At 37.6% G+C, this 26,986-nt stretch overlaps 1 protein-coding gene across 1 annotated transcript in view; it reads right to left on the reverse strand.

Moving 5' to 3' along the window:
* Window positions 1-16,333, reverse strand: part of LOC103507156 (neuroligin-1-like) — a 39,182-nt gene extending 22,849 nt beyond the window's left edge. Inside the window, exon 1 of the mRNA XM_008471609.1 lies at window positions 16,090-16,333. Coding sequence (XP_008469831.1) covers window positions 16,090-16,333 — 244 coding nt within the window. The remainder of the gene's footprint in view (window positions 1-16,089) is intronic.
* Between the last annotated feature and the right edge of the window lie 10,653 nt (window positions 16,334-26,986).

Raw genomic sequence — 26,986 nt, forward strand, 5'->3', positions numbered from 1 at the left:
GTGCCGTGACGTCAAACTTCACAATTTACCGGTATTTTTTAAATCGATTTATCTCGGTATCTAGAAGTCGTAGGTAGAAGAAAAAGAAAAATTCCGTTGGTCCTCATTTTTCCTGCTCTATGACTTTGAAACATCACCCAAGTAAGCGCAATGATATTCAAGGAATGTTAATTCTAAGGCCGTGTAACCTTGACTCTGATCCCCCTTTATCCTTCTAATGTCTTTAGGTTTCTATTCTATGCCCTTCTTTATAAAACAGACTCTTTGAATACCTACTACACATTTATGAACCCAAAATTATGATCAAAACTGACTCTCAAGTAGCACTGAAGCATCAATTTCAAGCATCTGATTGACCAAAATTAAGAGATTGGCCGAACTGGAATTATTTTTTTTTATTTGTATTTATTTAACCGTCGTATGTATGAAATCTAAAGATAAACTTAAGTTTAACTTGAAATGAAAATCTTGCCAAATTTCATGAAATCTAGCCAGTTATCTCAAGAAATGACATGAAATTGGCAACATTGTTCGTCTTAAGTTAAACTTAAGTTTATCTTTGGATTTCATACATACGACGGTAAGTGTTTGAATTCAAATTTAAGTCTGACTTTAAGCGCTTTAACAGAAAAAAAAGTGAACATTTGTGTTCATAAAATAATGTGGGTGTTGAAATCTCCTCTTTAGTTTTTGTGTCGAGGCGGTGAGTTCACCCCGTATAATTTTCATGTTTATTTATTGACCTCAGAGCGATGGTCAATGTACATTATTGTTATCATTGGAGAGAAAGGGGAGAGGGGGAGGGAATTTTCCTGTACATATTATGGGAAAAGTACGTTTTATGTATTTATACCATATCTATATACAAACGAGTATGTAGTATATGTATCTTATACTTTTTTGTTATACATAGATTAGTCCTTTGGCAGTCTTAGGGAACAATTAAAATATGAAAATGGAATACCAGGTCAAACACTAATCAAAATGTACTGCCCAATTGTATGCTTGATAAATTCAAAGAATAGCTTATAAGTAGCAGAAATTAGAAATATTATTTCTGCACGTCTGCATAGAAACTCAAGAAGTTCTACATACCTATTTGAACAAACAATATTTATGTATAATGTCTACCTACAATTTTCCTAAAAGACTTATGAATAATATCTATGTATCTAGGCATATGTACCTACTTTCATAAAAGACAGTAATACCTATGTATCTATCTATAGTTAGTAACTTGAGACAATAATTCAAAAAGACAATAAAAAACTTGGAGAACTTGTCTTCGCAAATATCAACCCCTCTCCAGTCTGTGCAAATATTACCCCAGACAGAAGGGAGAGAATTGAGTCCCAGTTTTAGACTAGAATACAGTTCTCAGGTAAAAAAAAACTATGATTTTGCATTTTTTTGTTTCCTCCCTGGTACACGTGTTCGCGAACACAGGAAATTTGCTCATTAGAGTGAAAATAAATAACGATGATGATAATTATAATAATAATATCATCCATTATCTAATAATCAACTAATAATAATATCACCCTCTCCTACAGGTTTGATAGAGGTAGGTAACTGTCACACCCAAAAGCCCACTCAGAGGCTTCTTTGTAAGGGCAAACAGGTTAAGTGTCTACGGATCTACAAACAACGGAGGTCTTTTCGTTCAAAATTCGAAGGACAGGATAGGAGAAAGCTCGACCCGGGCGAGAATCGAACCCGTCACCCATCACTTACAATGCAGACACTCTCCCTTAGCTAAAATTTACTCATGTGAAATATTATCTAGAGAAAAACAATCAATAAAATTTATTGATGAGCTGCCCAAAATTTGGGTTGACAGCAAAATTTGAGTTGCCAGATGACACAGCATACAACAAAGAATAAAATAATAATTACAAAAATATAAAAACAGGAAGCCAACTAAAATAAACAACAAAATGGCGACGTCAAAGCCCCCTAAATTAATACGGGTACGAAGCTCCTAAATTAATATGAGTACATGTTTAAAATGACATCGTGTGTGTTAAACAAGAGCCCCTAATACATTACGCCTAAAAGTTAGGGAGGGTTGCAGAGGTGCAGGGGCTTTAATGACAGAATGACACGCAGGTTGCCTAATTGAGAATAAGAGGGGGCAACAAAAGGGACGGTAGGGGAAGGACTAGGAGGGGGTAGAGGAGAGGGAACGAGGGGAAATTTAGAAGGAGAGGGATATTATTTATCATTTCCTTCTAAAGCTTTCTCTTATTCCCGAAATAAACGAGGGAGAGAGAGAAAGGGAGGGAGAGAGGGACAAAGAGAGAGAGAGAAAGAGAGAGAGAGAGAGAGAGAGAGAGAGAGAAAGCCTAAAGCCTGAAAGGATAATGACAAATTTAATGAAGAATTTTCGTGACATCAAAATTATCAGAGAGAGAAGTGGCGAGAGGGAGAAAGGAAGGAGGGTTAGGAGGACTGCAAAATTGATGTTATACATCTCCATCAAATACACACACGGTATCCTCTATCCTCTTCAGTAGTATGAACATCGACTTTCACTAATACATAAACAATGCTAATCATTCATGTAATGTAGGTATTGTAAATTTTTGTAAACCCAAGACTAAGAACTTGGTAAGGTAAACTAGACATCTCCACCAACCATTTCTGTGTTCCATATTGCATACACAAACAGTTACACGGCATTCATACAAATTGATTCTTACTAGTGTGATGGTAGATAAGATACATCCACCAATATTTGATATGTTGCACATTGCATACTCAAACAGTTACACGGCATTCATACAAATTGATTCTTACTAGTGTGATGGTAGATAAGATACATCCACCAATATTTGATATGTTGCACATTGCATACTCAAATAGATACACGGCACTCATACAAATTGATTCCTACTAGTGTGATGGTCTGGAAGAGACGTTGTTATGGCACAGGATTAAAAGCTCCCTCTCCCCCCTCCTGATGAGTATTGTAATGATACAATCAATCATCCACTAACTAGACAATGTAAACCAAAAAGCAAATGACTTCCAGGCCTAGTGAAAGAGGCATTGGGATGGGGGGAAGAAGAGAGGAGGGAGGGAGAGAGATGGCAAAGTGAAAGAGGGAGAGAGATGGCATAGTAGAAAAAGAGAGGGTAGAATTGAGGGGAGAAGAGGAAGTAGGAGGTTTGGAGAGAAAGTGGAAGGTTGAGAGAGAGAGAGGAAGAGGGAGAGAGAGAGAAAGAGGAAGGAAAGGGAGAAAAATAGGAAGAAAAAGAGTTAGGGAGGGGCGTGGAAGATGACATACTAGAAGGAGGGAGCAAAAGAGGAGGCGGAAGAGAAAGAGAGGGTAGAATTGAGAGGGAGAAGATAGAGAGAGAGAGAGAGAGAGAGAGAGAGAGAGAGAATGGGACGGAGAGGGTTTACCAAGAGCGACATGTTATGATAACAAAAGGAATATATGTACATAATGAGAGAGGGAGAAAGAGAAGTAGAGAGAAAAAGAGACACAGAAAAGAGAGAGAGAGAGAGAGAGAGAAAGGGAGGGATATAGGAGAAAGGAGGGTTAACATGAAAGACATGTTATTGACAACAAAAGGGTTACAGACGAAGACAGAGAGCGTGAGAGAGAGAGAGTGAGAGAGAGTGAAGGAGAGAGAGAGAGAGAAAAAGAGACAGAGAGAGAGCATAAAAGAGTATGAGACAGTAGAAATGATAGGGAGGGAGAGAGAGATAGAAAGAAAGAGAAAGAGAGAGAGAGAAAGAGATAGAAAGAAGGGGAAATAGAGAGAGAGAGAGAGAGAGAGAGCATAGAAGAGTATGAGAGAGAAATTATAGAGAGGGAGAGAGGACAGGAAGGGAGGGACTTAAGAGGGAGAGAGAGAGTGTAATTATAAAACAGAAGAGAAAGAAGATATTGGTAACAAAACTAACAAAAGGCAAATAGGTATCTACTGATAAAGGGCGAGAGAAAATGGGAGACAAAGAGAGGAGAGAGGAACAAAGGGAGGGAAGAGAGAACCAAAGGGAGGGAATTGTTTGAACAAATAATGATATATTGGAGTCTAATAAGAGCTAGTGTTGTTAAACGGGAAAATCCCCCACCTACCTATACCCCCTTATCTAAATAAATCCCCCCATCCAAATAAATCCCCCTACCTAATATGTACCTAACTATACCCCTTTATCTCTAAATGAGAGGGAACGGATTTTGTTACAAACCCCCTTATCTAAATAAATCCCCCATCCAAATAAATCCCCCTACCTAATATGTACCTAACTATACCCCTTTATCTCTAAATGAGAGGGAACGGATTTTGTTACAAACGGGTAAATACTAGGTACCTATACCTTACGAGTAATAAATAAGCCTTACTACTTTACAATGGAGGAGTTGCAATTGAGAAACTATTATTAATAAAAGGTCGATTCCTACGTAAACAGTTGTGAAAAATCCAAATCTGAGGTCAAAACTCCGAAAAAGGAACTTTAAAAGGTCGAAAATTCAATTTTTAATTGCCGTTCTAATGAAAAAGTTCAAAGAGTTGTGACGTCAGATTTCACGTCAAAATGCGCAGAAACGCTTGCGCACAAACAAACGAAGCGGGAGTCATGAATTATGACGTCATCGCCTACGGGAGGGTTCGATCCCAGCCGATGTATGGAATTTTATCCTCATTTATTTGAGAATTTGACCACATAATAATGGAGCTCTAAGGGTTAGGTGGTAGAGAACGCCTAAGGCGTTAACCTCGCCTAGTGGTTGCCTTCCACTCAAGAGTCTATTATTATTATTATACTCCCTCTGACTACATGTCTACATGAGGAAAAGGTAAAAGGTACTTACTTTTCTCTTTTTCACTGCTTCTCCCTCTTTCTCTGCTTTCGCATTTCTCACTCTTAGTCCCTCTTTCTCTATTTCCAAGACACACACTCTCACTCTCTTTTTCTCTCACACACATACATGCTCATCAATTCCCTCCTCTGTTTTTTTCATTTCTTTCCATCTCTGTTACTCTTTCCCCCCTTTCATCTTCCCCTCCAACTCCCTATTTCTCTCCCTCTCTCCCTCTCTCTCTCTCTCTCTCTCTCTCTCTCTCTCTCTCACTTTCTCTCTTATCTCCCTCCCTTTCTCTCTCTCTGCCTCAAAATTCCCTTGAGTCATCTCTTAATTCGTTTTTACTTTCTAGAAAGTCGTTTTCTATTCCGTACCGCAGGATTTATTGGGGTAATAAAGGTCATAAAAAATCCATAAGTACTACTTAGAACAGTCGTGAGCTTTTTGTCTTGATTGGGCTAAGACTAACGACCTAGAGATGACATGGGTCGTTGGTCGACCGACAAAAATAACTAACTTTTTCGTACTGAAATCACTTTTTTCTTTGTTGAAAATCAGGCTAAAAACGGAGTTTAGCGGAGAGAAACAAGCTGGGCCCGTCTCTCCGGGGATTATTTAGCCCGTAGTTTATTCGATCAGTACCTATGTACCTACCTAATTTGTTTAATATTCAGTTTATTATCATTCTTGAAAGATAACGTACCACATGTAGAGCATCACTAAACTTCGGAATTAAAAGCAGTTTTTGCTCTGAGAAATCTTTTTAGGGTTCGAAAATGCTTTCAATTTTCAATGCTACAGAGGTACATCTTTTCTTGTTTATTATTATTATTATTATTTTATTATTATTATTATTATTATTTATAGTCTGGGAATCTAATAAATCTTGTGACTATTTTTGGAAAATCTACAACTAGAGTGTTTTTCCTGCTCATATCAAAAATGAACAAAGAAAATACCAGTTTATGTTTAGACTACAACCACCCTGTATTTCTGGTAAAATGAAAATTCTAATAAACAAATACACAGAGGATGATTGGGGTTAGAGGAGGGAGAGAGGAGGGAGGAGGGGAGGAGGAGACGGAGGAAGGGGAGGGAGGGGGAGTGTTAGTCATGCAGTGGTGATTATTCATAATGTTTTCGAATTTAAATTTTACAATAACCTCTTTCTCTCTCCCATTCTCTCTCTGTGTCTCTTTCTCTATCTCCCATTCTCTCTGTTTCTCTCCCTCTCTCTTGTTTTGTATCCCTTTTCCGTCATATCTCTATTTCTATTTTTCTACTCTCCTCTGTGTCTCTATCTCTATCTCCCATTCTCTCTGTTTCTCTCCCTCTCTCTTGTTTTGTATCCCTTTTCCTTCATATCTCTATTTCTATTTTTCTACTCTCTCTTCCCCATTCGCTCTCACTCCCTTTCTTTCTCTGTCCCTATCTTCCATTCTCTCTGTTTCCCTCCCTCTCTCTCTCTCTCTCTCTCATTCTCTCTTTTTGACTCCCTTTTCTGCTCTATCCTTATTCCTCCATTCCTCCACTCTCTCTTAATCTTTTTTTTACCCTCTCATTCTCTCTGTTTCTCTCTCCCTCTCTTGTTTTGTCTACGACTCCTTGAAAGGTTGGGCCCTTGTTCGGGGAATGTTCATTCTCTCTTTTTGACTCTCTTTTCTGCTCTATCCTTATTCCTCCATTCCTCCACTCTCTCTTAATCTTTTTCTTACCCTCTCATTCTCTCTGTTTCTCTCTCCCTCTCTTGTTTTGTCTACGACTCCTTGAAAGGTTGGGCCCTTGTTCGGGGAATGTTCAAATTCAAAAAAATATTTATGTACCTATCTACAAAAATAATTACGAACTAAAATTCGATAAAAAAAGATACCTAAAATAAATGAAAAAAATAAAAAGTAATATGTTCGAAAATAGAATAAAAAAAAACCTTGCAACGAAAAAACAGCTTCAAACCCTAATAAAAAACAGTACTGTTTCAATTTAGATGACATGGGTCGTTGGTCGACCGACAAAAATAACTAACTTTTTCGTACTGAAATCACTTTTTTCTTTGTTGAAAATCAGGCTAAAAACGGAGTTTAGCGGAGAGAAACAAGCTGGGCCCGTCTCTCCGGGGATTATTTAGCCCGTAGTTTCGGAACTTCAGGAGTAAATTGAAGCTTAATAAAAAATCCTTTGAAGTTTACTTTAACATTTTTTTTTCTGCTGATGGTACTTTCTGGTATTACTTTAAATACTTTTGTACTTCACTTGAATTTCACAAACGAACGTACCTACCTACCCAACTTTTACTTTTTTCTGAAATTTATTTTCCACATTTTATTTTTTTTTTACAAAATTCTCTTTTATATTTGAATTTTTTTGGTAAGTTTTCCTTTTCGTCTTTTATTTTTATGAAAAAAAAAAAAATGTAAAAATATACTTACCTCTAAATAAATAAAAGAAAATGATAATATTTTGAGAGCTGCGAAAACAAGGATTTGTAAAAGAAATCGCAGGTAGAGAGAGAGGGAGGAGAGAGAGACATTTTGGGGAGATGACGAAGATGATGATGATGATGATGATGAAGAGGAGGAAGAGGAGGAGGAGGAGGTGGAAGAAGAAGGAGGAGGAGAATTGAATAACTTCATTTTGTAAAATAACACACATGTAGGTACATGGTCAAGAAAAGGGTCATGTAGTCGACCATGGTACACATGGTCGACTTGAGGCTTTTAATACAAAGGTTGAATCACCCTTAAAACCTACAAAAAGTCTTGGTAGTGTATACTTACTGTAGGTGGCTCATCTTATACCTTAATCCTTATTCTTTCTTCATGGTTTAATTTTTCTTGATATATTATTCAGTAAGAAGAGGGATAAAATAAGAAAGGTAGAAGATTAGGAGAAGGATAAGGAAAAAAGAAGGTGGAGAAAAAAAGGAGGAGAAAAGAAAATTTCACACCTCAAAAATTCCTCTTAGCCCATTTTCTCCTCCAAAGTCATTTCCCCTTCCTTCCTTCTCACCTCCTAGAAAATTGAGGCCTTCTAATCGCCTAATACATCACATAAAATATACATTAACCTCCTCTATCTTCCTCCCTCCTTCTCTCCCTCCCTCCCATTTCTAGAACTCACACAGCCTTCAATCCCTCCTTCTGTAACTCACACAACCTCCAGCGGCCTATAGCTAACCTTTTGGGCTTTCTCCCTCCCTTAACTTTTCCCTCTTTTCTCCCCTCTCCCTCCCCCTCCCTTTTCTTCCTCTTTTCATATCCTTCTTTTTCCCTACTTTCTCATACTCTCTCCCTCCTACCTCTTTCCTTTTCCCTGTTTTCTTATCCTGACTTTTACTGAGGCCCTGTTACTCTTTTCATGTAGGAATAATACAGGGTTATCTCTTTTTTTTTTTGCCACTCGAGGCGGATTTTATCCTAAACAGATAAGAAGCTTTCTCGGAACGGCTGACTTGCTTCTATTATGTCTATGTTATTGCTTTCGGGACTTTAAGATCTTAGCAGTTAGAGTTCCCTCTGTCAAATAAAATAAATAAATTAAAAAAAGATCTTTGGTGGATTTCACCAATTACTTAATGAGAGATTTCATTAATGGGAGAATTACCAATCATCCAAAAATGAGTTTTTAATGATCCAAGAAAAAACTCCTGTTTGGATTATTAAAAACCCCTTTTTGAATCTTTAAAAATTCTTCCATTAGTGAAATCTCTGATTAAGTCGTTGGTGAAATCCACCACTTGTATTTTCTTGTTTGACCTGTGAATTCAACAGATCATTTTTTAGAGGTTCATTTTTAGCGGTCCACCCTGTTTGATCTTCAAATTCAAGACTAGAAACTTTTCTTTCTAATAGTGAAACTTTTTACTACTTTACAATTTCAAGGAATGTTTAATTCTAAGGCCGCGTAACCTTGACTCTGATCCCCCTTTATCCTTTTAATGTCTTTAGGTTTCTATTCTGTGCCCTTCTTTATAAAACAGACTCTTTGAATACTACACATTTATGAACCCAAAATTATGAACAAAACTGACTCTCTAGTAGCACTGAAGCATCAATTTCAAGCATCTGATTGACCAAAATTGAGATTGGCCGAACTGGAATTAAAATATAAGTCTGATTTTAAGCGTTTTAACAGAAAAAAAAGTGTTCATAAAATAATGTGGGTGTTGAAATCTCCTCTTTAGTTTTTGTGTCAAGGCGGTGAGTTCACCCCGTATAATTTTCATGTTTATTTATTGACCTCAGAGCGATGGTCAATGTACATTATTGTTATCATTGGAGAGGAAACTTTTTCATTCTTTTTCTCAGCTTTTTTTTCGTCGAGAGAAGGAAGAAGGAGGGAAAAAAAGTGGAAAGTTTATATTACACAATTAAGTTGAAATTTATTTTCCTTACTTATATTTCCTACCTACTTTGCTCTCTCCCACTGTCTGCTTTTTAGTCCGTCCTTCCTTTATTATTACAATAGTAATAAAAAGGTATAAGGGACGGACTATTGTATTCGCTTCGGTGTCGTCTGTGTGTGTCTGTCACTCTCTCTGATAACACTTCAGTCGTTAATTTAACACCGGTTTTAGCGTTACCTATGTTAAGCTACGCCGAGGAAGGCCAATAAATGGATGGGTGATTTAAACATTATATTGGAGGGTGTTCATAAGATAACGTACCACACGTAGAGCATCACTAAACTTCGGGATTAAAAGCAGTTTTTGCTCTGTGAAATCTTTTTAGGGTTCGAAAATGCTTTCAATTTTCAATGTTACAGAGGTACATCTTTTCTTGTTTATTATTATTATTATTATTATTATTATTATTATTATTATTATTATTATTATATTTTTTTTTCCTGTTTTCTTCTTTCTTTTCTCTCTTTTTCTACGTTCTTTGCTTTTTGATCCTACTCTTTCTTTACGGATTTCTCTTGGCTTCGTATACCTTTACCTGCAACTACACGAGGATTTTTCTCTTCTTTCTCTTATTTTACATGTTCTTTTTATCACATATTCTACTTTCTATTTTCTTAACTTTCTGATCCTATACCTACTCTTTTTTCTCTTTCTTGGAATTTCTTTTACTATTTCTTTTTTACTTTTTTTAGTCCGTCTTCCTTTATTATTACAATAGTAATAAAAAGGTATAAGGGACGGTTTATTGTATTCACTTCGGTGTCGTCTGTCTGTCTGTAACTCTGTCACTCGGTCAGTCTGTCCTCATAGAAGGACTTATCCAAACCTGGTCGAACTATATATCAAATTAAAGGTCTTTTCACCAGGATCAAGAAAATGGTGATGCAAATTTTGTTCAGAGAACCAAAAAGCCAAAAAACTGCTTTTTAGGGGATTTTTTTTCACATTTTCTCACACAAATGAGCTCTGATCTTGAAATTTGTCGCGACGACCTATGAACTAAAAGCGAGAAAGTTTTAGATAACACTTCAGTCGTTAATTTAAGACTGGTTTTAGCGTTACCTATGTTAAGCTACGCCGAGGAAGGCCAATAAATGGATGGGCGACTTAAACATTATATTGGGAATAAAGGGGGAACGGGCTCTAGTCTCGATTTTAAATCATTACATGAAAGTAAAATCGAAAAATCAAATCAAAAATGATAATAAACTGAATATTAAACAAATTAGGTAGGTACATAGGTACTGATTTTCTCTAATTCACGATCGAATAACTGTGGGCTAAAAAATTCCCGGAGGGACGGGCCCAGCTTGTTTCTCCTGTTTTCTCCTTTCTTTTCTCTCTTTTTCTACTTTATTTGCTTTTTGATCCTACTCTTTCTTTACGGATTTCTCTTGGCTTCGTACAGCTTTACCTGCAACTACACGAGGAAAAAGGATTTTTCTCTTCTTTCTCTTATTTTACATGTTCTTTTATCCCATATTCTACTTTCTATTTTCTTAACTTTCTGATCCTATACCTACTCTTTTTTCTCTTTCTTTGAATTTCTTTTACTCCTTCTTTTTTACTTTTTTTTATCTACTTCGTATATGTTTAGATGCCTATACTCGGTGGTGTAGTGGTCAAGACGCTCGCCTGGTAATCAGGAGGGCGTGGGTTCGATCCCAGCCGATGTATGGAATTTTATCCTCATTTATTTGAGAATTTGACCACATAATAATGGAGCTCTAAGGGTTAGGTGGTAGAGAACGCCTAAGGCGTTTGGTGGTACGCCAAAAGAACCTTGAGGTGTCAGTTGGTACGCAGTACTCAAAAGTTTGGGAACCCCTGTGCTAGTGGGTATAGCGGTAGTGTTAATCTGTTTGTTTAATGTAATTATTGAAAATCCAAAGAGCCCTACTGTTATATCGAAGGGTTTGAACTGTTTGAAGGGATTAAGCCAGCCTAGTTAGCTTGGAGGGTAATGCAGCTGCCTTGTAAGCACCAGGTCGTAGGTTCGATCCCCGCCCGGGGAGGATTTTATCCTGAAGAGATAAGGTTCGTTCTCGGAACGACTGGCTTTCTCCTATCCTGTCTTCTTTCTCTCTTCGCTTTCTGGACGATAAGACCTTAACAAATACAGTTTTACAGTTCCTTCTATCAAACCTCTTAAACTAATCTATTCTAGTGTATTCTACATCCAACTTATAGGTAGCACCCTTATGGAGCTCTCTACATAATAAAAGCCAAAAACTGAGAATAGGTACCCAAGTAGTACTTAAGTGTAAAGTAAGTTACGTAACTAACAGTCAATAACTTTTCCTCTGAACATTTGGTTGATGTGATGTCATAGTGAGAGAGACAGAAGAGGAGGAGGAGGATGTAGAGGAGGAGGAGGAGAAGAGAAGGAGGAAGAAGAGAAAGAGGAGGACAAAGGGAGGAAAAAGAAGAGGAGAAGAAGAAGAGGAGGAGGAAAAGAAGAAGAAGAAGAGGGGGAGGAGGAGGAGGAGAAGAAGAAGAAGAAGAAGAAGACGCGTCCCGAATTTTTTCTGGGACAAAAACGGAAATTCGGGACAAAACGCCCCAAAATGAAAAACTGAACGGGACGCCGGGACACCCCCTGAAATTCGGACTGTCCCGGCCAATTCGGGACGTTTGGCAAGCCTACTTATACGACAATGTTTCTTTTTCACACTGAAAATGACACACCCAAAAATATGAGAGAGAGAGAGAGAGAGAGAGAGAGAGAGAGATAAAGCATTTGTTTTGCATGAAAATCATAATAAAGCCTTCGTGACTTGATTGTAAATTGCCGTCTTCCACCTCTCTCTTTCTCTCTCTCTGTCCTTCTCTTCCATTTACACTTATTCGTTTCTTGCCCTCAGAGAGAGAGAGAGAGAGAGAGAGAGAGAGAGGATTAGGAGGCAGTTAGAATAATAAAATAGCCTTGAAAAGGGGAGAAGAAGGTGGGGCGGCTTCTCACCTCCTAGGAAAATTGAGGCCTTCTAATCGCCTAATACATCACATAAAATATACATTAACCTCCTCAATCTTCCTCCCTCCTTCTCTCCCTCCCTCCCATTTCTAGAACTCACACAGCCTTCAATCCCTCCTTCTGTAACTCACACAACCTCCAGCGGCCTATAGCTAACCTTTTGGGCTTTCTCCCTCCCTTAACTTTTCCCTCTTTTCTCCCCTCTCCCTCCCCCTCCCTTTTCTTCCTCTTTTCGTATCCTTCTTTTTCCCACTTCTCATACTCTCTCCCTTCTACCTCTTTCCTTTTCCCTGTTTTCTTATCCTGACTTTTACTGAGGCCCTGTTACTCTTTTCATGTAGGAGTAATACAGGGTTATCTTATCTCTCTCTCTCTCTTTTTTTTTTTTTTTTTTTTTTTTTTTTCCTGCCACTCGAGGCGGATTTTATCCTAAACAGATAAGGTGCTTTCTCGGAACGGCTGACTTGCTTCTATTATGTCTATGTATTTGCTTTCGGGACTTTGAGACCTTAGCTTAGCAGTTACAGTTCCCTCTGTCAAATAAAATGAATAAATTAAAAAAAAAAGATCTTTGGTGGATTTCACCAATGACTTAATGAGAGATTTCATTAATGGGAGAGTTACCAATCATCCAAAAAGGAGTTTTTAATGATCCAAGAAAAAACTCCTGTTTGGATTATTAAAAACGCCTTTTTGGATCTTTAAAAATTCTTCCATTAGTGAAATCTCTGATTAAGTCGTTGGTGAAATCCACCACTTATATTTTCTTGTTTGACCCCTGTGAATTCAACAGATCTTTTTTTAGAGGTTCATTTTTAGCGGTCCACCCTGTTTGATCTTCAAATTCAAGACTAGAAACTTTTCTTTCTAATAGTGAAACTTTTTGTAAAAAGATGCTGTTAGAGAGGCTGATGCTTTTTCAGGGGGAGATTTTGTTACAATGCTACTTATTAGAAGGCTCAAAAATTGAGGTTGTTAGGAAGCCTTTTTTAGGGAGATTTCGATACAGTTCCCCCGGAATTAAATTAATTCTAATTCATTCCCGTAGCTTTTTTGGGACCGTTTCTTCCCGTAATTAATTCACTTTTGTACCTTTGTAACACCCCTCCACTTTGTCAGGCGCGGGGGGGGGGGCTAATCTCATCAGCCCCCAGTCAGACGTGTTGACACATTTAATTTGACACTTGACAACACTAGGGCCGGATTAAGGGGGGCGATAATTAGTCGCTAATGCAACACCGGGTTTGAGGGGGATTTGTGTACCTTGTATTTTATACCTGTCAATAAGGGATTAATCTCGCACTCGAGTATACAGAGGGTTAATTGATTTGAGTGTTAGTGCAGAGGTTCCCAATCTGTGGTACGCATACCACTAGTGTGACGCGAGGAGATTTGAAAACCTTATGTTTATGATTTATCTTGTACCTAAATACGAAAAACAAATCTGGTAATCCTCTTTGGGAGAGGAAAAAATCTACAATCAATCCACCAAAAAATTGTGACATCGTACAACTATTAAAAAAAAAAAAAAAAAAAAAAAAAAACCCTACATCCCTTTCAACTTAACATCCACCCTGAACTGCATGTGAAGAGTCGCTAGCTTGTTGTGCGCTCTCCCATTATGTTTTCTACCCCTATTGTTCTGATGAGAGCATTGAGTACTTCTGCTCCTAGGCCTCCATTGTTTACTACTCTTGTGATTCTACTTCAGGTGCATTGTGTGATTGTCATGTTGTGAGATGTTCTCATTGTTTTTAAAACTTAATTCTTCTTTTTTTATGCTCCTCTTATTTGTCTATTCGTTCATCATTGTGTTTTCTGTAGACCTAAATGTTGTTGACGTGTTTTATGTTCGATACAATGTAGGCTGGTAGCTTTCTGTAGGAGTAGCTGTTGTTTTAGACTTGGGAAAATGATATTTTCTATCCATCGTTCTAGATTCATTATTTCTATTTTTTCAGGAATGTATCTAAAAGTTGGATTGCTTCTGTCTATAAGTTTGAAACTATTTATATTTAGTTCTTGTGACGTGGTATTATTGTAGCATCATTAGCTGTAATAAATTTCTTTCTGTATCACAAATATTTTTTTCTAATTCTCAGTATTACTTTGATAGGAGTCTTAACCAACCTCAGTGGTGTAGTGGTTAGCACGGTGGACTTTGGATCTGGAGGTTGGTGGTTCGAGTCCAAGTCAAGTCATAAAATTTAGCTTAGATTATCAAGCGAGGAAGGACATTTGTGACAAGCATTTAATGCTCAAAACAATTAAAATTCCTTTATAGGAGTCTTAGGTTTTCCAGCTACAGGTTGTTGTATATGTAAAGTCCCTTTCTCACTTGTCGTGAGTTTCATTCGATTTTTTTGCCAGCCTAGTTAGCTTAGTTGGTAGGATAAAATCCGCCCGGGCGGATTTTATCCTACCAACTAAGCTGATGGGATAATGTTCGTTCTCGGAACGGCTGGGTTTCTTCTATCCTGTGTTCCTTCTCTCTTCGATTTCGGGAGGGTAAGACCATAGCAGTTACAGTTCCCTCTGTCAAACCTCTTAAAAAAAAAACTACTAAACAGATGAGGTTTGTTCTCGGAATGACTGACTTTCTCCTATCCTGTCTTTCTTCTCTCTTCGCCTTCGACACAATGAGACCTCAAAAGTTAGGGGGAAAAAAGATAGAGGAAGAAATGAGCAGAACCAAAACTTCATAGTGGTCAGGTTAAGGATAAAGAGGTAAGTAGAAGGTGGTACTATTTAAATATTTTAATAGTTTTTTTTTATAAACGACAATTTAATTCGCATTAAATTTAATATTCAGTATTAATCTGTCGTCTTTTTATCATTTCCCAGTATTCCATCGTACAGTTTTCCTTGTCAGATTTTCCACTACTGCATCCAACACAATGTTGAGCTTGAACTTTATTAATTCGTTTCATCTAGTCTTTTCTATTATTCTGATCCATGTCTTTGAATTTTCAGACAGTGTGTCCTCGATTCTCTTATCTCAGGATACTTCAGGGCTGGGGTCTAATTGAAAGCTTAATACATACCTTTCCTTACCTTCTTCTTTCCTCTCCTTTCCTGTTCGTCGTCATCATTAATCTTCTTTATCTCTCAACGCTTCTCTCTTCTTACTCTCAGGTCTTTGAATTTTCAGTCAGTGTGTCCTCGATTCTCTTATCTAAGGATACTTCAGGTCTGGGGTCTAATTGAAAGCTTAATACATACCTCTCCTTACCTTCTTCTTTCCTCTCCTTTCCTGTTCGTCGTCATCATTAATCTTCTTTATCTCTCAACGCTTCTCTCTTCTTACTCTCAGTTATTTTATCTTTGCCACTTTTTTTTTCCTTCTAATTTTTTTACTTTGTATTTTCTCACTCGCTCTCTCTTCTCCCTGTCATAACTTTTAATTTTGTTTTAAAAGAATGTGATATTTTAATTTGCACCTCATTTTTCAACTGAAATATTGCAGATGGCATTCGTTCTCCTGACGTACCATGGTACCGCAGTCAGATTCAAAATGAGAGGAGAATATAAAACGGTATCATTCAGTGCTACAATCTGTCATATTTAATTGCACGGGGTAACGGGGGGAATCTGCACTTAAAACAACAGCTTTGAAACATAACAACGTATCATCATTTTGAAGCTGAACAATGTAGATAGGTAGTTGTAATAAAACATAAAACGCAAATGTAATTCTGTCTCTGCATGGTATAAAACGGTATCATTCAGTGCTACAATCTGTCATATTTAATTGCACGGGGTAACGGGGGAAATCTTCACTTAAAACAACAGCTTTGAAACATAACAACGTATCATCATTTTGAAGCTGAACAACGTATCATCATTTTGAAGCTGAACAATGTAGATAGGTAGTTGTAATAAAACATAAAACGCAAATGTAATTCTGTCTCTGCATGTTTTCGTATTCCATTTGGTCTTTACTAATGTTGAGAGTTTCATCCAGATTATTCTCAATGTTCAGTCTTCTGATTTCCATCGAAAGTCTTCTCATCTTCTTTTCTAAAAGGCTTCTTTCCGTGGTATTCTTTCTTTCAGGCCCACATTGCCTTTTATCTTTTTCCTTGGGGTAATCTTCGTCATTGTGGTCATCCTTTGTTTCTTTCAGGGGTGACGCCATGTCTCCTGATGACTACTGAAAGAGATTACCTTAGTGACACTTTCTATGAAACCAAGTCCTTCACATTTTCCTTGTGAAGTCAACATCTTTAGTTCATTTCCACAAGAGGTCCCATTCTTAATTCACTTGTAGGAGCATAGAAACATCTGGCACAAAAGACTAACCTTTAAAATTCCATCGTTCTGGACATAGCTTCGGCCCCCTCTTGACTACACATCCGTCTGCTGGGGGAAAAATAACAAGATAATTTAATTTATATACGTTACCTTCTGCCTGGGGCTATTTGTTCTAAAAATTAAAATCCACACGTTAGTGCAAACTGGGTTTCCGAGAGTAGGGGAGGGGGAAGGCAATATTAAATTTAAAACGTTCTCCCCAAAATGGCCCGAAGACAGAAAGCAGGAGACAAATGTAACCTTTTTATTTTTATAAGTTGAAGGATTTGTTCTCCGTGTTTGTGGAGATAAAGGTTTTCTTGTTAGTGTTTTCGTGTTGTAATGTGAAATGCCATCAAGGATGTATACTTGTACAATTAGGTTTACACACTAGGATGGCAAAACCAAAATGGCCCGAAGACAGAAAGCAGGAGACAAATGTAAACCTTTTTATTTTTATATGTTGAGGGATTTGTTCTCCGTGTTTGTGGAGATAAAGGTTTTCTTGTTAGTGTTTTCGTGTTGTAATGTGAAATGCCAAGAATGTATACTTGTACAATCAGGTTTACACACTGGGATGGCAACGTGTTGTGGCTTTCATGATCTCCAAAAAAGAATAATTCTTGGAGAGGAAGCTTATCTTCATCTATAACTTAAATTAAGAATGTAGATTATCTTCATCTGTGACTTATGATGTAATCAACTCAGAGTTTGTTGTTTTGAATATGTCTTTTGACCCAGTTGTTGAAACCGCGTTTGGATAATGAACTAATTGTGGGATAATATCTCTCCGAGCAAATGAATTCCTAATGATTCGATAGTGGTTATCCCTGAATAATGATGTTAAAACTGAGCTTTCCATGACTCTCCCGAGAGGAGCTATAAATAAATCTGCTGTATCCGTATCCAGTATCGCATCGGATCGCCATTTCAATGGGATTAGAAGTTTTGAATATTGTAGCTCATTTACGTTTGACCTGGCTTGGAGCTTTGCAAGTGATTTGAATATTGGTTTAGTGTTTACAGTTCACCACACATACTATCCAACACAGTATTCCAAATGGTAAACATCATTGCTCTAAAATATTCAACGTTCGTTGAATTCCTTTGTGCAATGGAAACATGCTAAATGTGTGTATTGAGCATTAATTTCTCTCAAACTTCTCCCTTAAATACAGAGCTCTTGATGTGTAGGTTCGTAAAATATTGAAGTTGAGATCACCACTGTCGGATTTGATGCAATCATACAAAGATTATCGCATGACTAATTGAATAAGCTTCACTAATGGACAATGGAAACTTTAAAGATATGAAACTAGACTTGAGAATCCTATGAATGGGTTTTAAACGATATTACGATATAGGTCATTGATTTTGAAGTACTCGTATGTATTGCCTAAGTGCTTGTAAATATTCATTTTCTTCTGTAGTAGATACTTGAGAAGGGAAACAAGACAACTTGAAACTTTCAAAGTTGGGACTCTTTGGAAGGAACTGATAAAGATAAAGGGAATATTATTACCCACTTATGTAGGAGGCAGGGGTTTATGAACCGCAATATTCTGAGCGCCGCAGGGACAATCTTCAAATCTCTCTTAAAACTCACCTAGAAACAATTATGTCCTAATTGAATCCCTCTAATAACATTATAAAAGCACCCAACTTGGAAACCATTACACACTAATGACTTGGAAGGAATTTCCTTAACCACCACCACCGTCAGTAACATTTTCCTTGATAAAGGTAAAGCTTTTAATGCCAAAGTGGAAGCTTAAAAATTCTAACAGCGGAGCTTGCAGAGGAGAAGGAGACCACCACCGTCGGTAACATTTTCCTTGATAAAGGTAAAGCTTTTAATGCCAAAGTGGAAGCTTAAAAATTCTAACAGCGGAGCTTGCAGAGGAGAAGGAGCTTTTTAACACAGATTTTCTTAATTTCCTGCTTTTATAAGAAAATTAATGATGACAGCGTATATTAAAGGCATTTTTTCCTAGCGAGAATAAAAAGGAAGCTGTAATAGCGCTCATTTTGTACGTTTACTTGCTGGAGGCTGGCGGTTTATATCTTCCGCTTGTACTCCTCTCCCTCCCTAGTAGTTAAGTACTGGATATACGATACAGTACTAGTATGAACTTATGTAATTTATCTACTTACAAGCGGAAGAGATGTTCAGTAACTTTCCGTTTTTATGCCTTTAATTTTCAGGTAAAGGTTAGGACAGAGGGATAGTTTACGTATCTATTGTTTTTGGGTTTAGTAAAGTTAAAGCCAAAGTGCAGCAATCCAATCTTGTGGAGGAAATTTTTTCATGAGATTTAGGAGAATTTATTTTATCATCTGGCAACACTGAAGGTGCCAAACGTACTTTATGCTTATGCAGGACGGGCTGATTTTCAATTATTTAGTAAAGTTAAAGCCAAAGTGCAGCAATCCAATCTTGTGGAGGAAATTTTTTCATAAGATTTAGGAGAATTTATTTTATCATCTGGCAACACTGAAGGTGCCAAACGTACTTTATGCTTATGCAGGACGGGCTGATTTTCAATTCCCTTTCCAAAAGAATTCTTCTTCTTGTTCTGCTTTCCTTCATTTATGTCTTTACACTTTAGTGGATATTTTTAAAAGCTGCCAGAAAGCACTGACGTTACGCACTGCTTAACTTTTATTTTCTCTTTCTCTGTTTCAGCTGAGTACACCTTTATTAGCGGGAGGAGAGAAACAGGTGAGTTTGAGCTCGAGCCACTTCTTTCTGAGAAGAGATTTAGGGGTAGAAATGCCAGAAAATTGACTGCAGTCAAGTTTTCATTAAGGTGTGTCCAAACATGGTCGACTGGCCGTCGCGTTGATCCAGCCACGAGGTAAGTCTATGTTGTCGAGGCAGTGTGAATGGTTCAGTCGACATCGATCGACGGTCGGTCGACTATGTGTGGACACACCTTTACGGGAAAAGAAAATGTGAAACTCCTGCTGAATTGGTTTGTGTAATAAAAAGACACAGGTGTGCTTACTGGAACTTGGCCTAGCGCACTGCTGATGCCGTGCACTCCAAACTCTGGGTAGCAGTGGCACTCATAATTTCCAAGTGAGAAAAAACTAGTGTCGACATTTGGGGAAAATTTACAATCTTTACAGTGGATGACACGAAGAAACTGTTTCGGATTTGAAAGAGATAAGAACAGGGCGGGACTGGTAATAAACAATTTTAATGGTCAAAAAACTTCGGGGGGACACAGAAATTAACAAATTAAATTCCAACAAAAAAACATGGACCAGAACGGAGGAAAAATCGTCACACTTTCTCGTTCTCTGATTTGCATAAAAACGCCATAACCGTTTTTTTGTTCGAACGTTTGAGTTTTCATCCCTGATGCCAAGTTCTGAACAAGCTTTCTCATTGAACATCAGTGCTGTGCGGTAAGATAGGGTTCGGGGCAGATACCAAGATTATCAAGTATACCTTCATATCCATCAGACCAGGATATTAAGGTGTTTTTTTTTTGCCACTCTAGGTTCCATTATATCAATGTTGTTCGATTACCTACCTTTATCGAAATTTTACCAAGTTCAAAGGCCATCGTTTCTGTTCCAAATCCTCTCCTCCCCCCCCCCCCGTGACTGGTTACTAGTTACTACCAAGATGAGTTCTGCTCAGTTTGTTATTTCTCGCTATCTGATTCATGTATAGTTGTTTTGCCGTCTCTTTCTGATGGCGGTGTATCGGTTGCTGATAGGGCAATAATTAGCATATTTTATTACCGAGAAGCGCGGAGTTTGGAGCGAGGCCAAAATAATTTTCCTGCCTCCTCACTTATCTAAATTTCTTGCCATTTCACACTCATTTTAACCTACTTTGGTAATATGGTATGGAGTAGAGACAACTTTTGAAGCTCCGTGAGACCGTGTTATCACAAAGGAGCGCTCCGCTACATGAAGTTAACCCATTATAGACTGATACATCTAGGTTTCTAGGTACATCAGGTAGATATATAACAAATACCTAATAGCTCTCACTAAAAGTATCTTGCACCTGTTTAGACTACATATCCAATTGCTAATAAAGTCCCCCTTTTGTCCCTGTGAAGGAAAGAAAAGAACCATCCACAAGGGGAATTGCCTTATGGATGGTTCTTTTCTGCTCAATGCTGTGCAGTTATTATTCTTTACAATAAACCTGACACAATAGCAAATATGATGTCAAACATTATTTCCACAACATTAGTTTCTTGTCACCCTTCAAGACGAATGGTGTATTAACACTATTACACTATTTACTTTTCTTTGTTGCGTCGCATACCTGCGGTATCTATTGAGAGATGCCTTACACATGTAAATAACAAAGCCCTTCAATGTATAAATTTACAAATAATCTACAAAACTGCCCCGGGCCCCGCGGGGGCTAATCCGGCCCTGAATAGCTCTCACGTGTCTTGTACCTGTTTAGACTACATATCCAATTGCTAATATAGTCCCCCCCTTTGTCCCTGTGAAGAATTGCTGGACAAGGTAAGGTACCTACAGTTGGACAGCATTAGGCAGAAAAGAACCATCCACAAGGGGAATTGCCTTATGGATGGTTCTTTTCTGCTTAATGTTGTGCAGTTATTATTCTTTACAATAAACCTGACACAATAGCAAATATGATATCGGACATTATTTCCACAACATTAGTTTCTTGTCACCCTTCAAGACGAATGGTGTATTTACACTATTTACCTTTCTTTGTGGCGTCGCATACCTGCGGTATCTATTGAGAGATGCCTTACACATGTAAATAACAAAGCCCTTCAATGTATAAATTTACAAATAATCTACCGATATTTTACGTATGACCATATGAGTAAGCAATGAGCAATCTCTCCATGTTTCTGTCAGCAAGTTTCACATTACAACACTTACGTTTTCATTTCATTCATGAAATCTGATTTATTTGTGGGGGGATGCTTTGTTTATATTTCTGTGCCTTTTGAAATGTTATCGAGCTACTCAAAAACATGCTCTTCTTTTAACCCTCCCCCCCCCCTGAAAGTGTGTGTGTGGTATTATTTAGGTCTGTATAAGCACTTGAATTAATGCAGGTACTGATGGTATGAGCGTGGGTGTTTTAAATGGACTAGGAGGGACTACCTGAATAATAATGTAGGTACCCACATACTTTTCATTACGTTTGTAGCTTCGGATTAATCGGATTCTGAACGTCCCTGCGCCTACCGCCATGTTTGATTAATCGCATTAAACACCCTTAAACCAGTCGATCTATAATTTTATTATACATATTGAATTAATCCTAGGGTGGGGTTTAATGCCTATGGCAAACTTTTTAATATATAAGTGCTTTAAGGAATTTGTTAATAAAAGTGTTGTACAGATACTATAGCTGCATACTGCATATTCATAAACATATTTTCTGATTCCTTTGAGAAAGCAACCGATTCTATCTGAGTTTCATGTTTTTTAGTACACAAGTTGAAGGAGAAGTTTAAGGGATTATTTAGCACCTCTACAGTACCATGAATATGGCAAAAAATACTTGTAAAAAGTTTTGTTGTAAAAAAGCTATGAGGGGAAAAAAGTTTTCTGGCAATTACTTATAAGTACATAATTTACAGGATTCTCAAAAATTAAATGCGATCTAATTGCACTGCAGTAGCATTAGCAGAGGGAGGGGAGAGAGATGATAAAGAAAGGGAGGAGAGAGAGGGAGAGAAAGAGGAGAGAGCGCGTTTTATCTTCTGTATAGGAGAAGACCAAAAGTTTAAAAATATTCCAATGCATTTTATTCTGCTCTCTCGTCCTTCTTTCTCCCTCTCACTCTCTGTTAATTTTTTTAATGTTTTAATTGACTGCAAGTTTAAAGCTTGCAGAATGTCAAAAACTTGAAAATTATCAACAAAATCTTGCACCTTAATGGATGCGATAAGTTTTGCAGGGGATTTAGCGAATTAAAAAATTGCAGTTTTTTTCACATTTGTGTTAGTAAATACATACAAATATGCTATCTGAACCAAAGATACTATAGTACCCATACAAATACTAATATCTCTACCTCACATAGCAGATGGTTCAGCTGTTTGTGAGCAGCATCCATTTTGTTAATTAGTTTAAGGAATTCTAATCATGCTACTAATCATCTTGTTAAGTGGGAAGTTTTCTGGAGTTGTTTTGAAGACCACTTGTAAATTGTTCAATTATACGTAGTTCTCTGGATACCGATTGTTAAGTTCTTCCAAATTCTTAATTTGTGAGCAGCATCCATTTTGTTAATTAGTTTAAGGAATTCTAATCATGCTACTAATCATCTTGTTAAGTGGGAAGTCTTCTGGAGTTGTTTTGAAGACCACTTGTAAATTGTTCAATTATACGTAGTTCTCTGGATACCGATTGTTAAGTTCTTCCAAATTCTTAATGTTCCTGTTAAGATCTTTGTCCTTCCTTTCTTTTGAGAAGAATCTTATGTTACATTTCTCAACAAGCTTCGAGCGTTGTGGTGAGAACTGATTGATATTTATGACCCACTTGATGTGGTTATTGGACTGCATTTTGTTTGAAGAACTTCTATAAGATTTATTTAGGGGTTCTACTTCTACATATTTATTTTAAAGTAGGTAAATTTGTTTAATGAGCTGTGAAAAAGTTTGTTTGGCCCAATTTGGACCAGCAAAGTTCAAATGATGCGATGCTGAGGGTGTTTCACACTCATTGGTATTGGTATAAGTAGGGCCATCGGCTATAATAATAATAATAAACGCCCTATGTTACTGCGACCTGGTGAGGTCTTTTGTAACATTCCCCTAATCACCAACAAACCTATAAGCTATTTTCTCCTTAGATTGTGCAGCTAGAAATATTCTAACGCCCTTCATCCCTTCTTCCTTCCAGGTAAATGGCGGGGACAGTGAGTGGGAATACGAGGAGATTCGACTGGAGCGGGGCGGCGCAGGTCTCGGCTTCTCCATCGCAGGCGGCACAGATAACCCCCACATCGGCGACGACACCTCCATCTACATCACCAAGCTGATACCGGGCGGAGCCGCCGCTTCGGACGGGCGACTCCAAGTGAATGACGTCATACATCAGGTGAATCACGTGACCGTGGTGGATGTGCCGCACAGCGCTGCCGTCGAGGCTCTCAAACGAGCTGGCAACGTTGTCACATTGGTGAGTTTCCAACTTTTATAACCTTGAAGTTAAGGGTCTTCCACTGGCAACATCCTCTCACTAGAATATAAGATATTGTGAAAAAAATCAACTCACTACTTGCAAATGCATTTTTAGTCCGTCCTCCCTTTACTATTACAATAGTAATAAAAATCTGGTGTGAACATCACACGACTTTCTATTACATTAAGTCGGACAGTTCTAAAAGTTTGTTAAGGGTCTTCCACTGGCAATAAATGCGGAATTTGGCTTTTATAACAGACTTTTCCGTGACTTTCTGTGTACACACACAGAATCTCTTGTGCAAACCAACTTGCGCAATATTATTGACACTTTGACAGTACCTATATTTGGTTAACATAGATACCAGAGATATATGCACCTAATGCCCCTTCATTTCAAGCTCTTTTTCACAATCAAGCTTGTGTGTATGCAATGTGCTCTACTCTTGAACGAGATCCAGTTGTAGAGTGATGCATACCTTGGTACAACTGTAAGGGGCTTCATTGACATTATGCTAGAGATGTCATTAGCTATTACTGTCAGACTTGTCTGAAAGTTATAGCATTGAATGTAGGCATAAGTAAGTTTATGGTGAGTTTAAAGTTCGTCTGGTTCGTCATTATTCTTCACCGCGGATACACGGCTGATTTCTAATGTTCTGCACTATTAACCAAGCCAGTACTTTCGCTTTCTTGATCACCAGATAACAATGGGTCACTTTAGCCACCCATATACTAACAAATTGCTCTTGCGGTAACATTTGCGCTAGGTCAGGAATAGCTTTGTTCTTTATGTTAGCTCAAGATTAGTTCTGATTACTGTGTTGGGTCAGGATTAATAATTGTGATTTGTAATGTCTTGGGCTAGGATTGTTTGGATTAATTTTATGTCTGATGAAGTCCAGTATGGATTCATGTTTCATTCTATAGTACCTACTACCTACCACACGTTTCAGAGTGTTTTTTGCTTTTCCAAGACTTGAACCTGTGAGCCAAGGGCAAAGAAAACTTCTAGCCGACCAGGTTTAAAATTTGTAGACAAACACTTTCTGATACCAAGGTTGATCGGAGTCAAAATATCGCTTGGATTCATGTTTCATTCTATAGTACCTACTACCTACCACACGTTTCAGAGTGTTTTTTGCTTTTCCAAGACTTGAACCTGTGAGCCAGGGGCAAAGAAAACTTCTAGCCGACCAGGTGTAAAATTTGTAGACAAACACTTTCTGATACCAAGGTTGATCGGAGTCAAAATATCGCTCTATATTAGGAGGATTTCAACTCGTCTATTATCCTGAGTCAGCAGACTTTCCTAGTTCAGGATCCGAGATAAGTGGAAAATGTTGCCTCATTTATGTTTTGGGTTTCATGGAGCGTTTTCTGTCCATTTATTAAGAAAGAGAAAAAACAAACAAATAAATAGGGGCCTTTATAGATGTGCGAATCGATATTAGGAAAAGTGCTAAGGTGAGCGTCTAAACCCGAGACCTTGTTAGTGAAAAGGAAGTGGAATGAGAAAGTGAAGGAAGAGAGGCAAGAATAGATGGAGGAAGAGGAGAAAGTGGAAACGAAACGAACCAAGAAATGGAAGAAGAGGGTGAAGGAGAAATAGAAGAAGAAATGGAAATTTACGAGACCTTGTTAGTGAAAACGAAGTGGAATGAGAAAGTGAAGGAAGAGAGGCAAGAAGAGATGGAGGAAGAGGAGAAAGTGGAAACGAAACGAACCAAGAAATGGAAGAAGAGGGTGAAGGAGAAATAGAAGAAGTAATGGAAATTAGGGAGGGAGAGGAGGAACAGAATGACGGTGTGGACATGGACAGAAAAGGAAAGGGAGAAGATAAGGGAAAAATGGATGTTGTACCTATAAATATTTTCTTAGTTTATTCTTCCTTGTTCTTTTTCCTAATAGTTCTGTTTTGGGCCGGTATTTCCGTCTTTTATTCCACCTTTCTGTATCCGCCTATGTCTTTACACTTTCTTATCCTTTTTCATTTATCTTTCCATCTCTGTTTTAGGCCTTTTCATTATTTTATCCCAAACATCTAAACTTCTTCATTCTTATTCTTCTACATATAATTATCTTTTCTCTCCAAGCCCAAACCACCCCAACCTTTGCATCTTTGTCTGAATAAGACAGTGTTGTTTTAGTTATCAGCAAACCTAAATCCTTACATATTGTATATGGGAGACTTTCTCTGATAGAAAGGAAATCATTTCTTTTTTCACTTGACAGGGGTTGAAATTTCTCAATTTTCTTGATAAAACTTGGAAAATAGATAGCACGAGTATAATGTACATTGTACATATCATACGGAGAACTGAGACGGCTAGCAAACTAATATGCGATCTAAATCATTTTCGCCCACTTCCTCTTTCGTTAATATCTTTATTTTTCCTTAGAATTGATGCTTTATTCCCTTCTTCTCGCATTTATATCATCTATCTTTTTAAATTCAGGAGCTTTATTTTCTTCATTTTTCTGTCCGGTCTACTTTGAAATATTTTCAGGATATTTTTTGCAATAATTTCAACTTTACGCATTTGCGGCCATTATTTCTCAACTCGTAAGACTGCTAGCTGATGGTAAGATCTTTTGAAATTGTTAAACTCTTGGAGGTAACAAATGAAATAGTTTTCCGTGAAGGGGGAAAAAGTGCGCCATTTTTTCCACCTTTGTCTGCGCCTTTTGTTTGGCGGAGAAAAAATTGTCTCAGGAACAATAAAAAAGTTTCAAAATTTATAATATAAACTCTTAGAGGTAACAAATGAAATAGTTTTCCGTGAAGGGGGAAAAAGTACGCCATTTTTTCCACCTTTGTCTGCGCCTTTTGTTTGGCGGAGAAAAAATTGTCTCAGGAACAATAAAAAAGTTTCAAAATTTATAATTTCCTCATACCCTGACCCTGTGGAAACTGGAGAGAGGGTTAGAGGTTTTCACTGTGCCTAACTGTAGGGTTGACAAGGGAGAGCAGTTTACGATTAACAAATCATGATGTGATACAACTGGAAGAGGAAATAAAATGATGTGAATCTCACAACACAATGCTTGCTCTGTGAAAATTGACGCTGAACTTCTATCAAAAAGTAATAGGTTTTGAAGTCAACATAACTATTGGCGTTTTTTGAAATTGTTTGATCTTCCTGATTACTGTTTGAAATGGACTCAAACAAACGGATTTTCGTCTTAAAAGACACAATAATAAGAAGTCTTATGCTGGTTATTAGTGGTACACCGCTCATAGGAATCTGATTGTTAGATATACCTCTCAGGAACTTAAAAGACACAATAATAAGAAGTCTTATGCTGGTTATTAGTGGTACACCGCTCATAGGAATCTG

The sequence above is a fragment of the Diaphorina citri genome, unplaced genomic scaffold (genome assembly GCF_000475195.1).
Source record: "Diaphorina citri unplaced genomic scaffold, Diaci psyllid genome assembly version 1.1 scaffold14, whole genome shotgun sequence".
In the NCBI taxonomy this organism is placed as follows: domain Eukaryota; kingdom Metazoa; phylum Arthropoda; class Insecta; order Hemiptera; family Psyllidae; genus Diaphorina; species Diaphorina citri.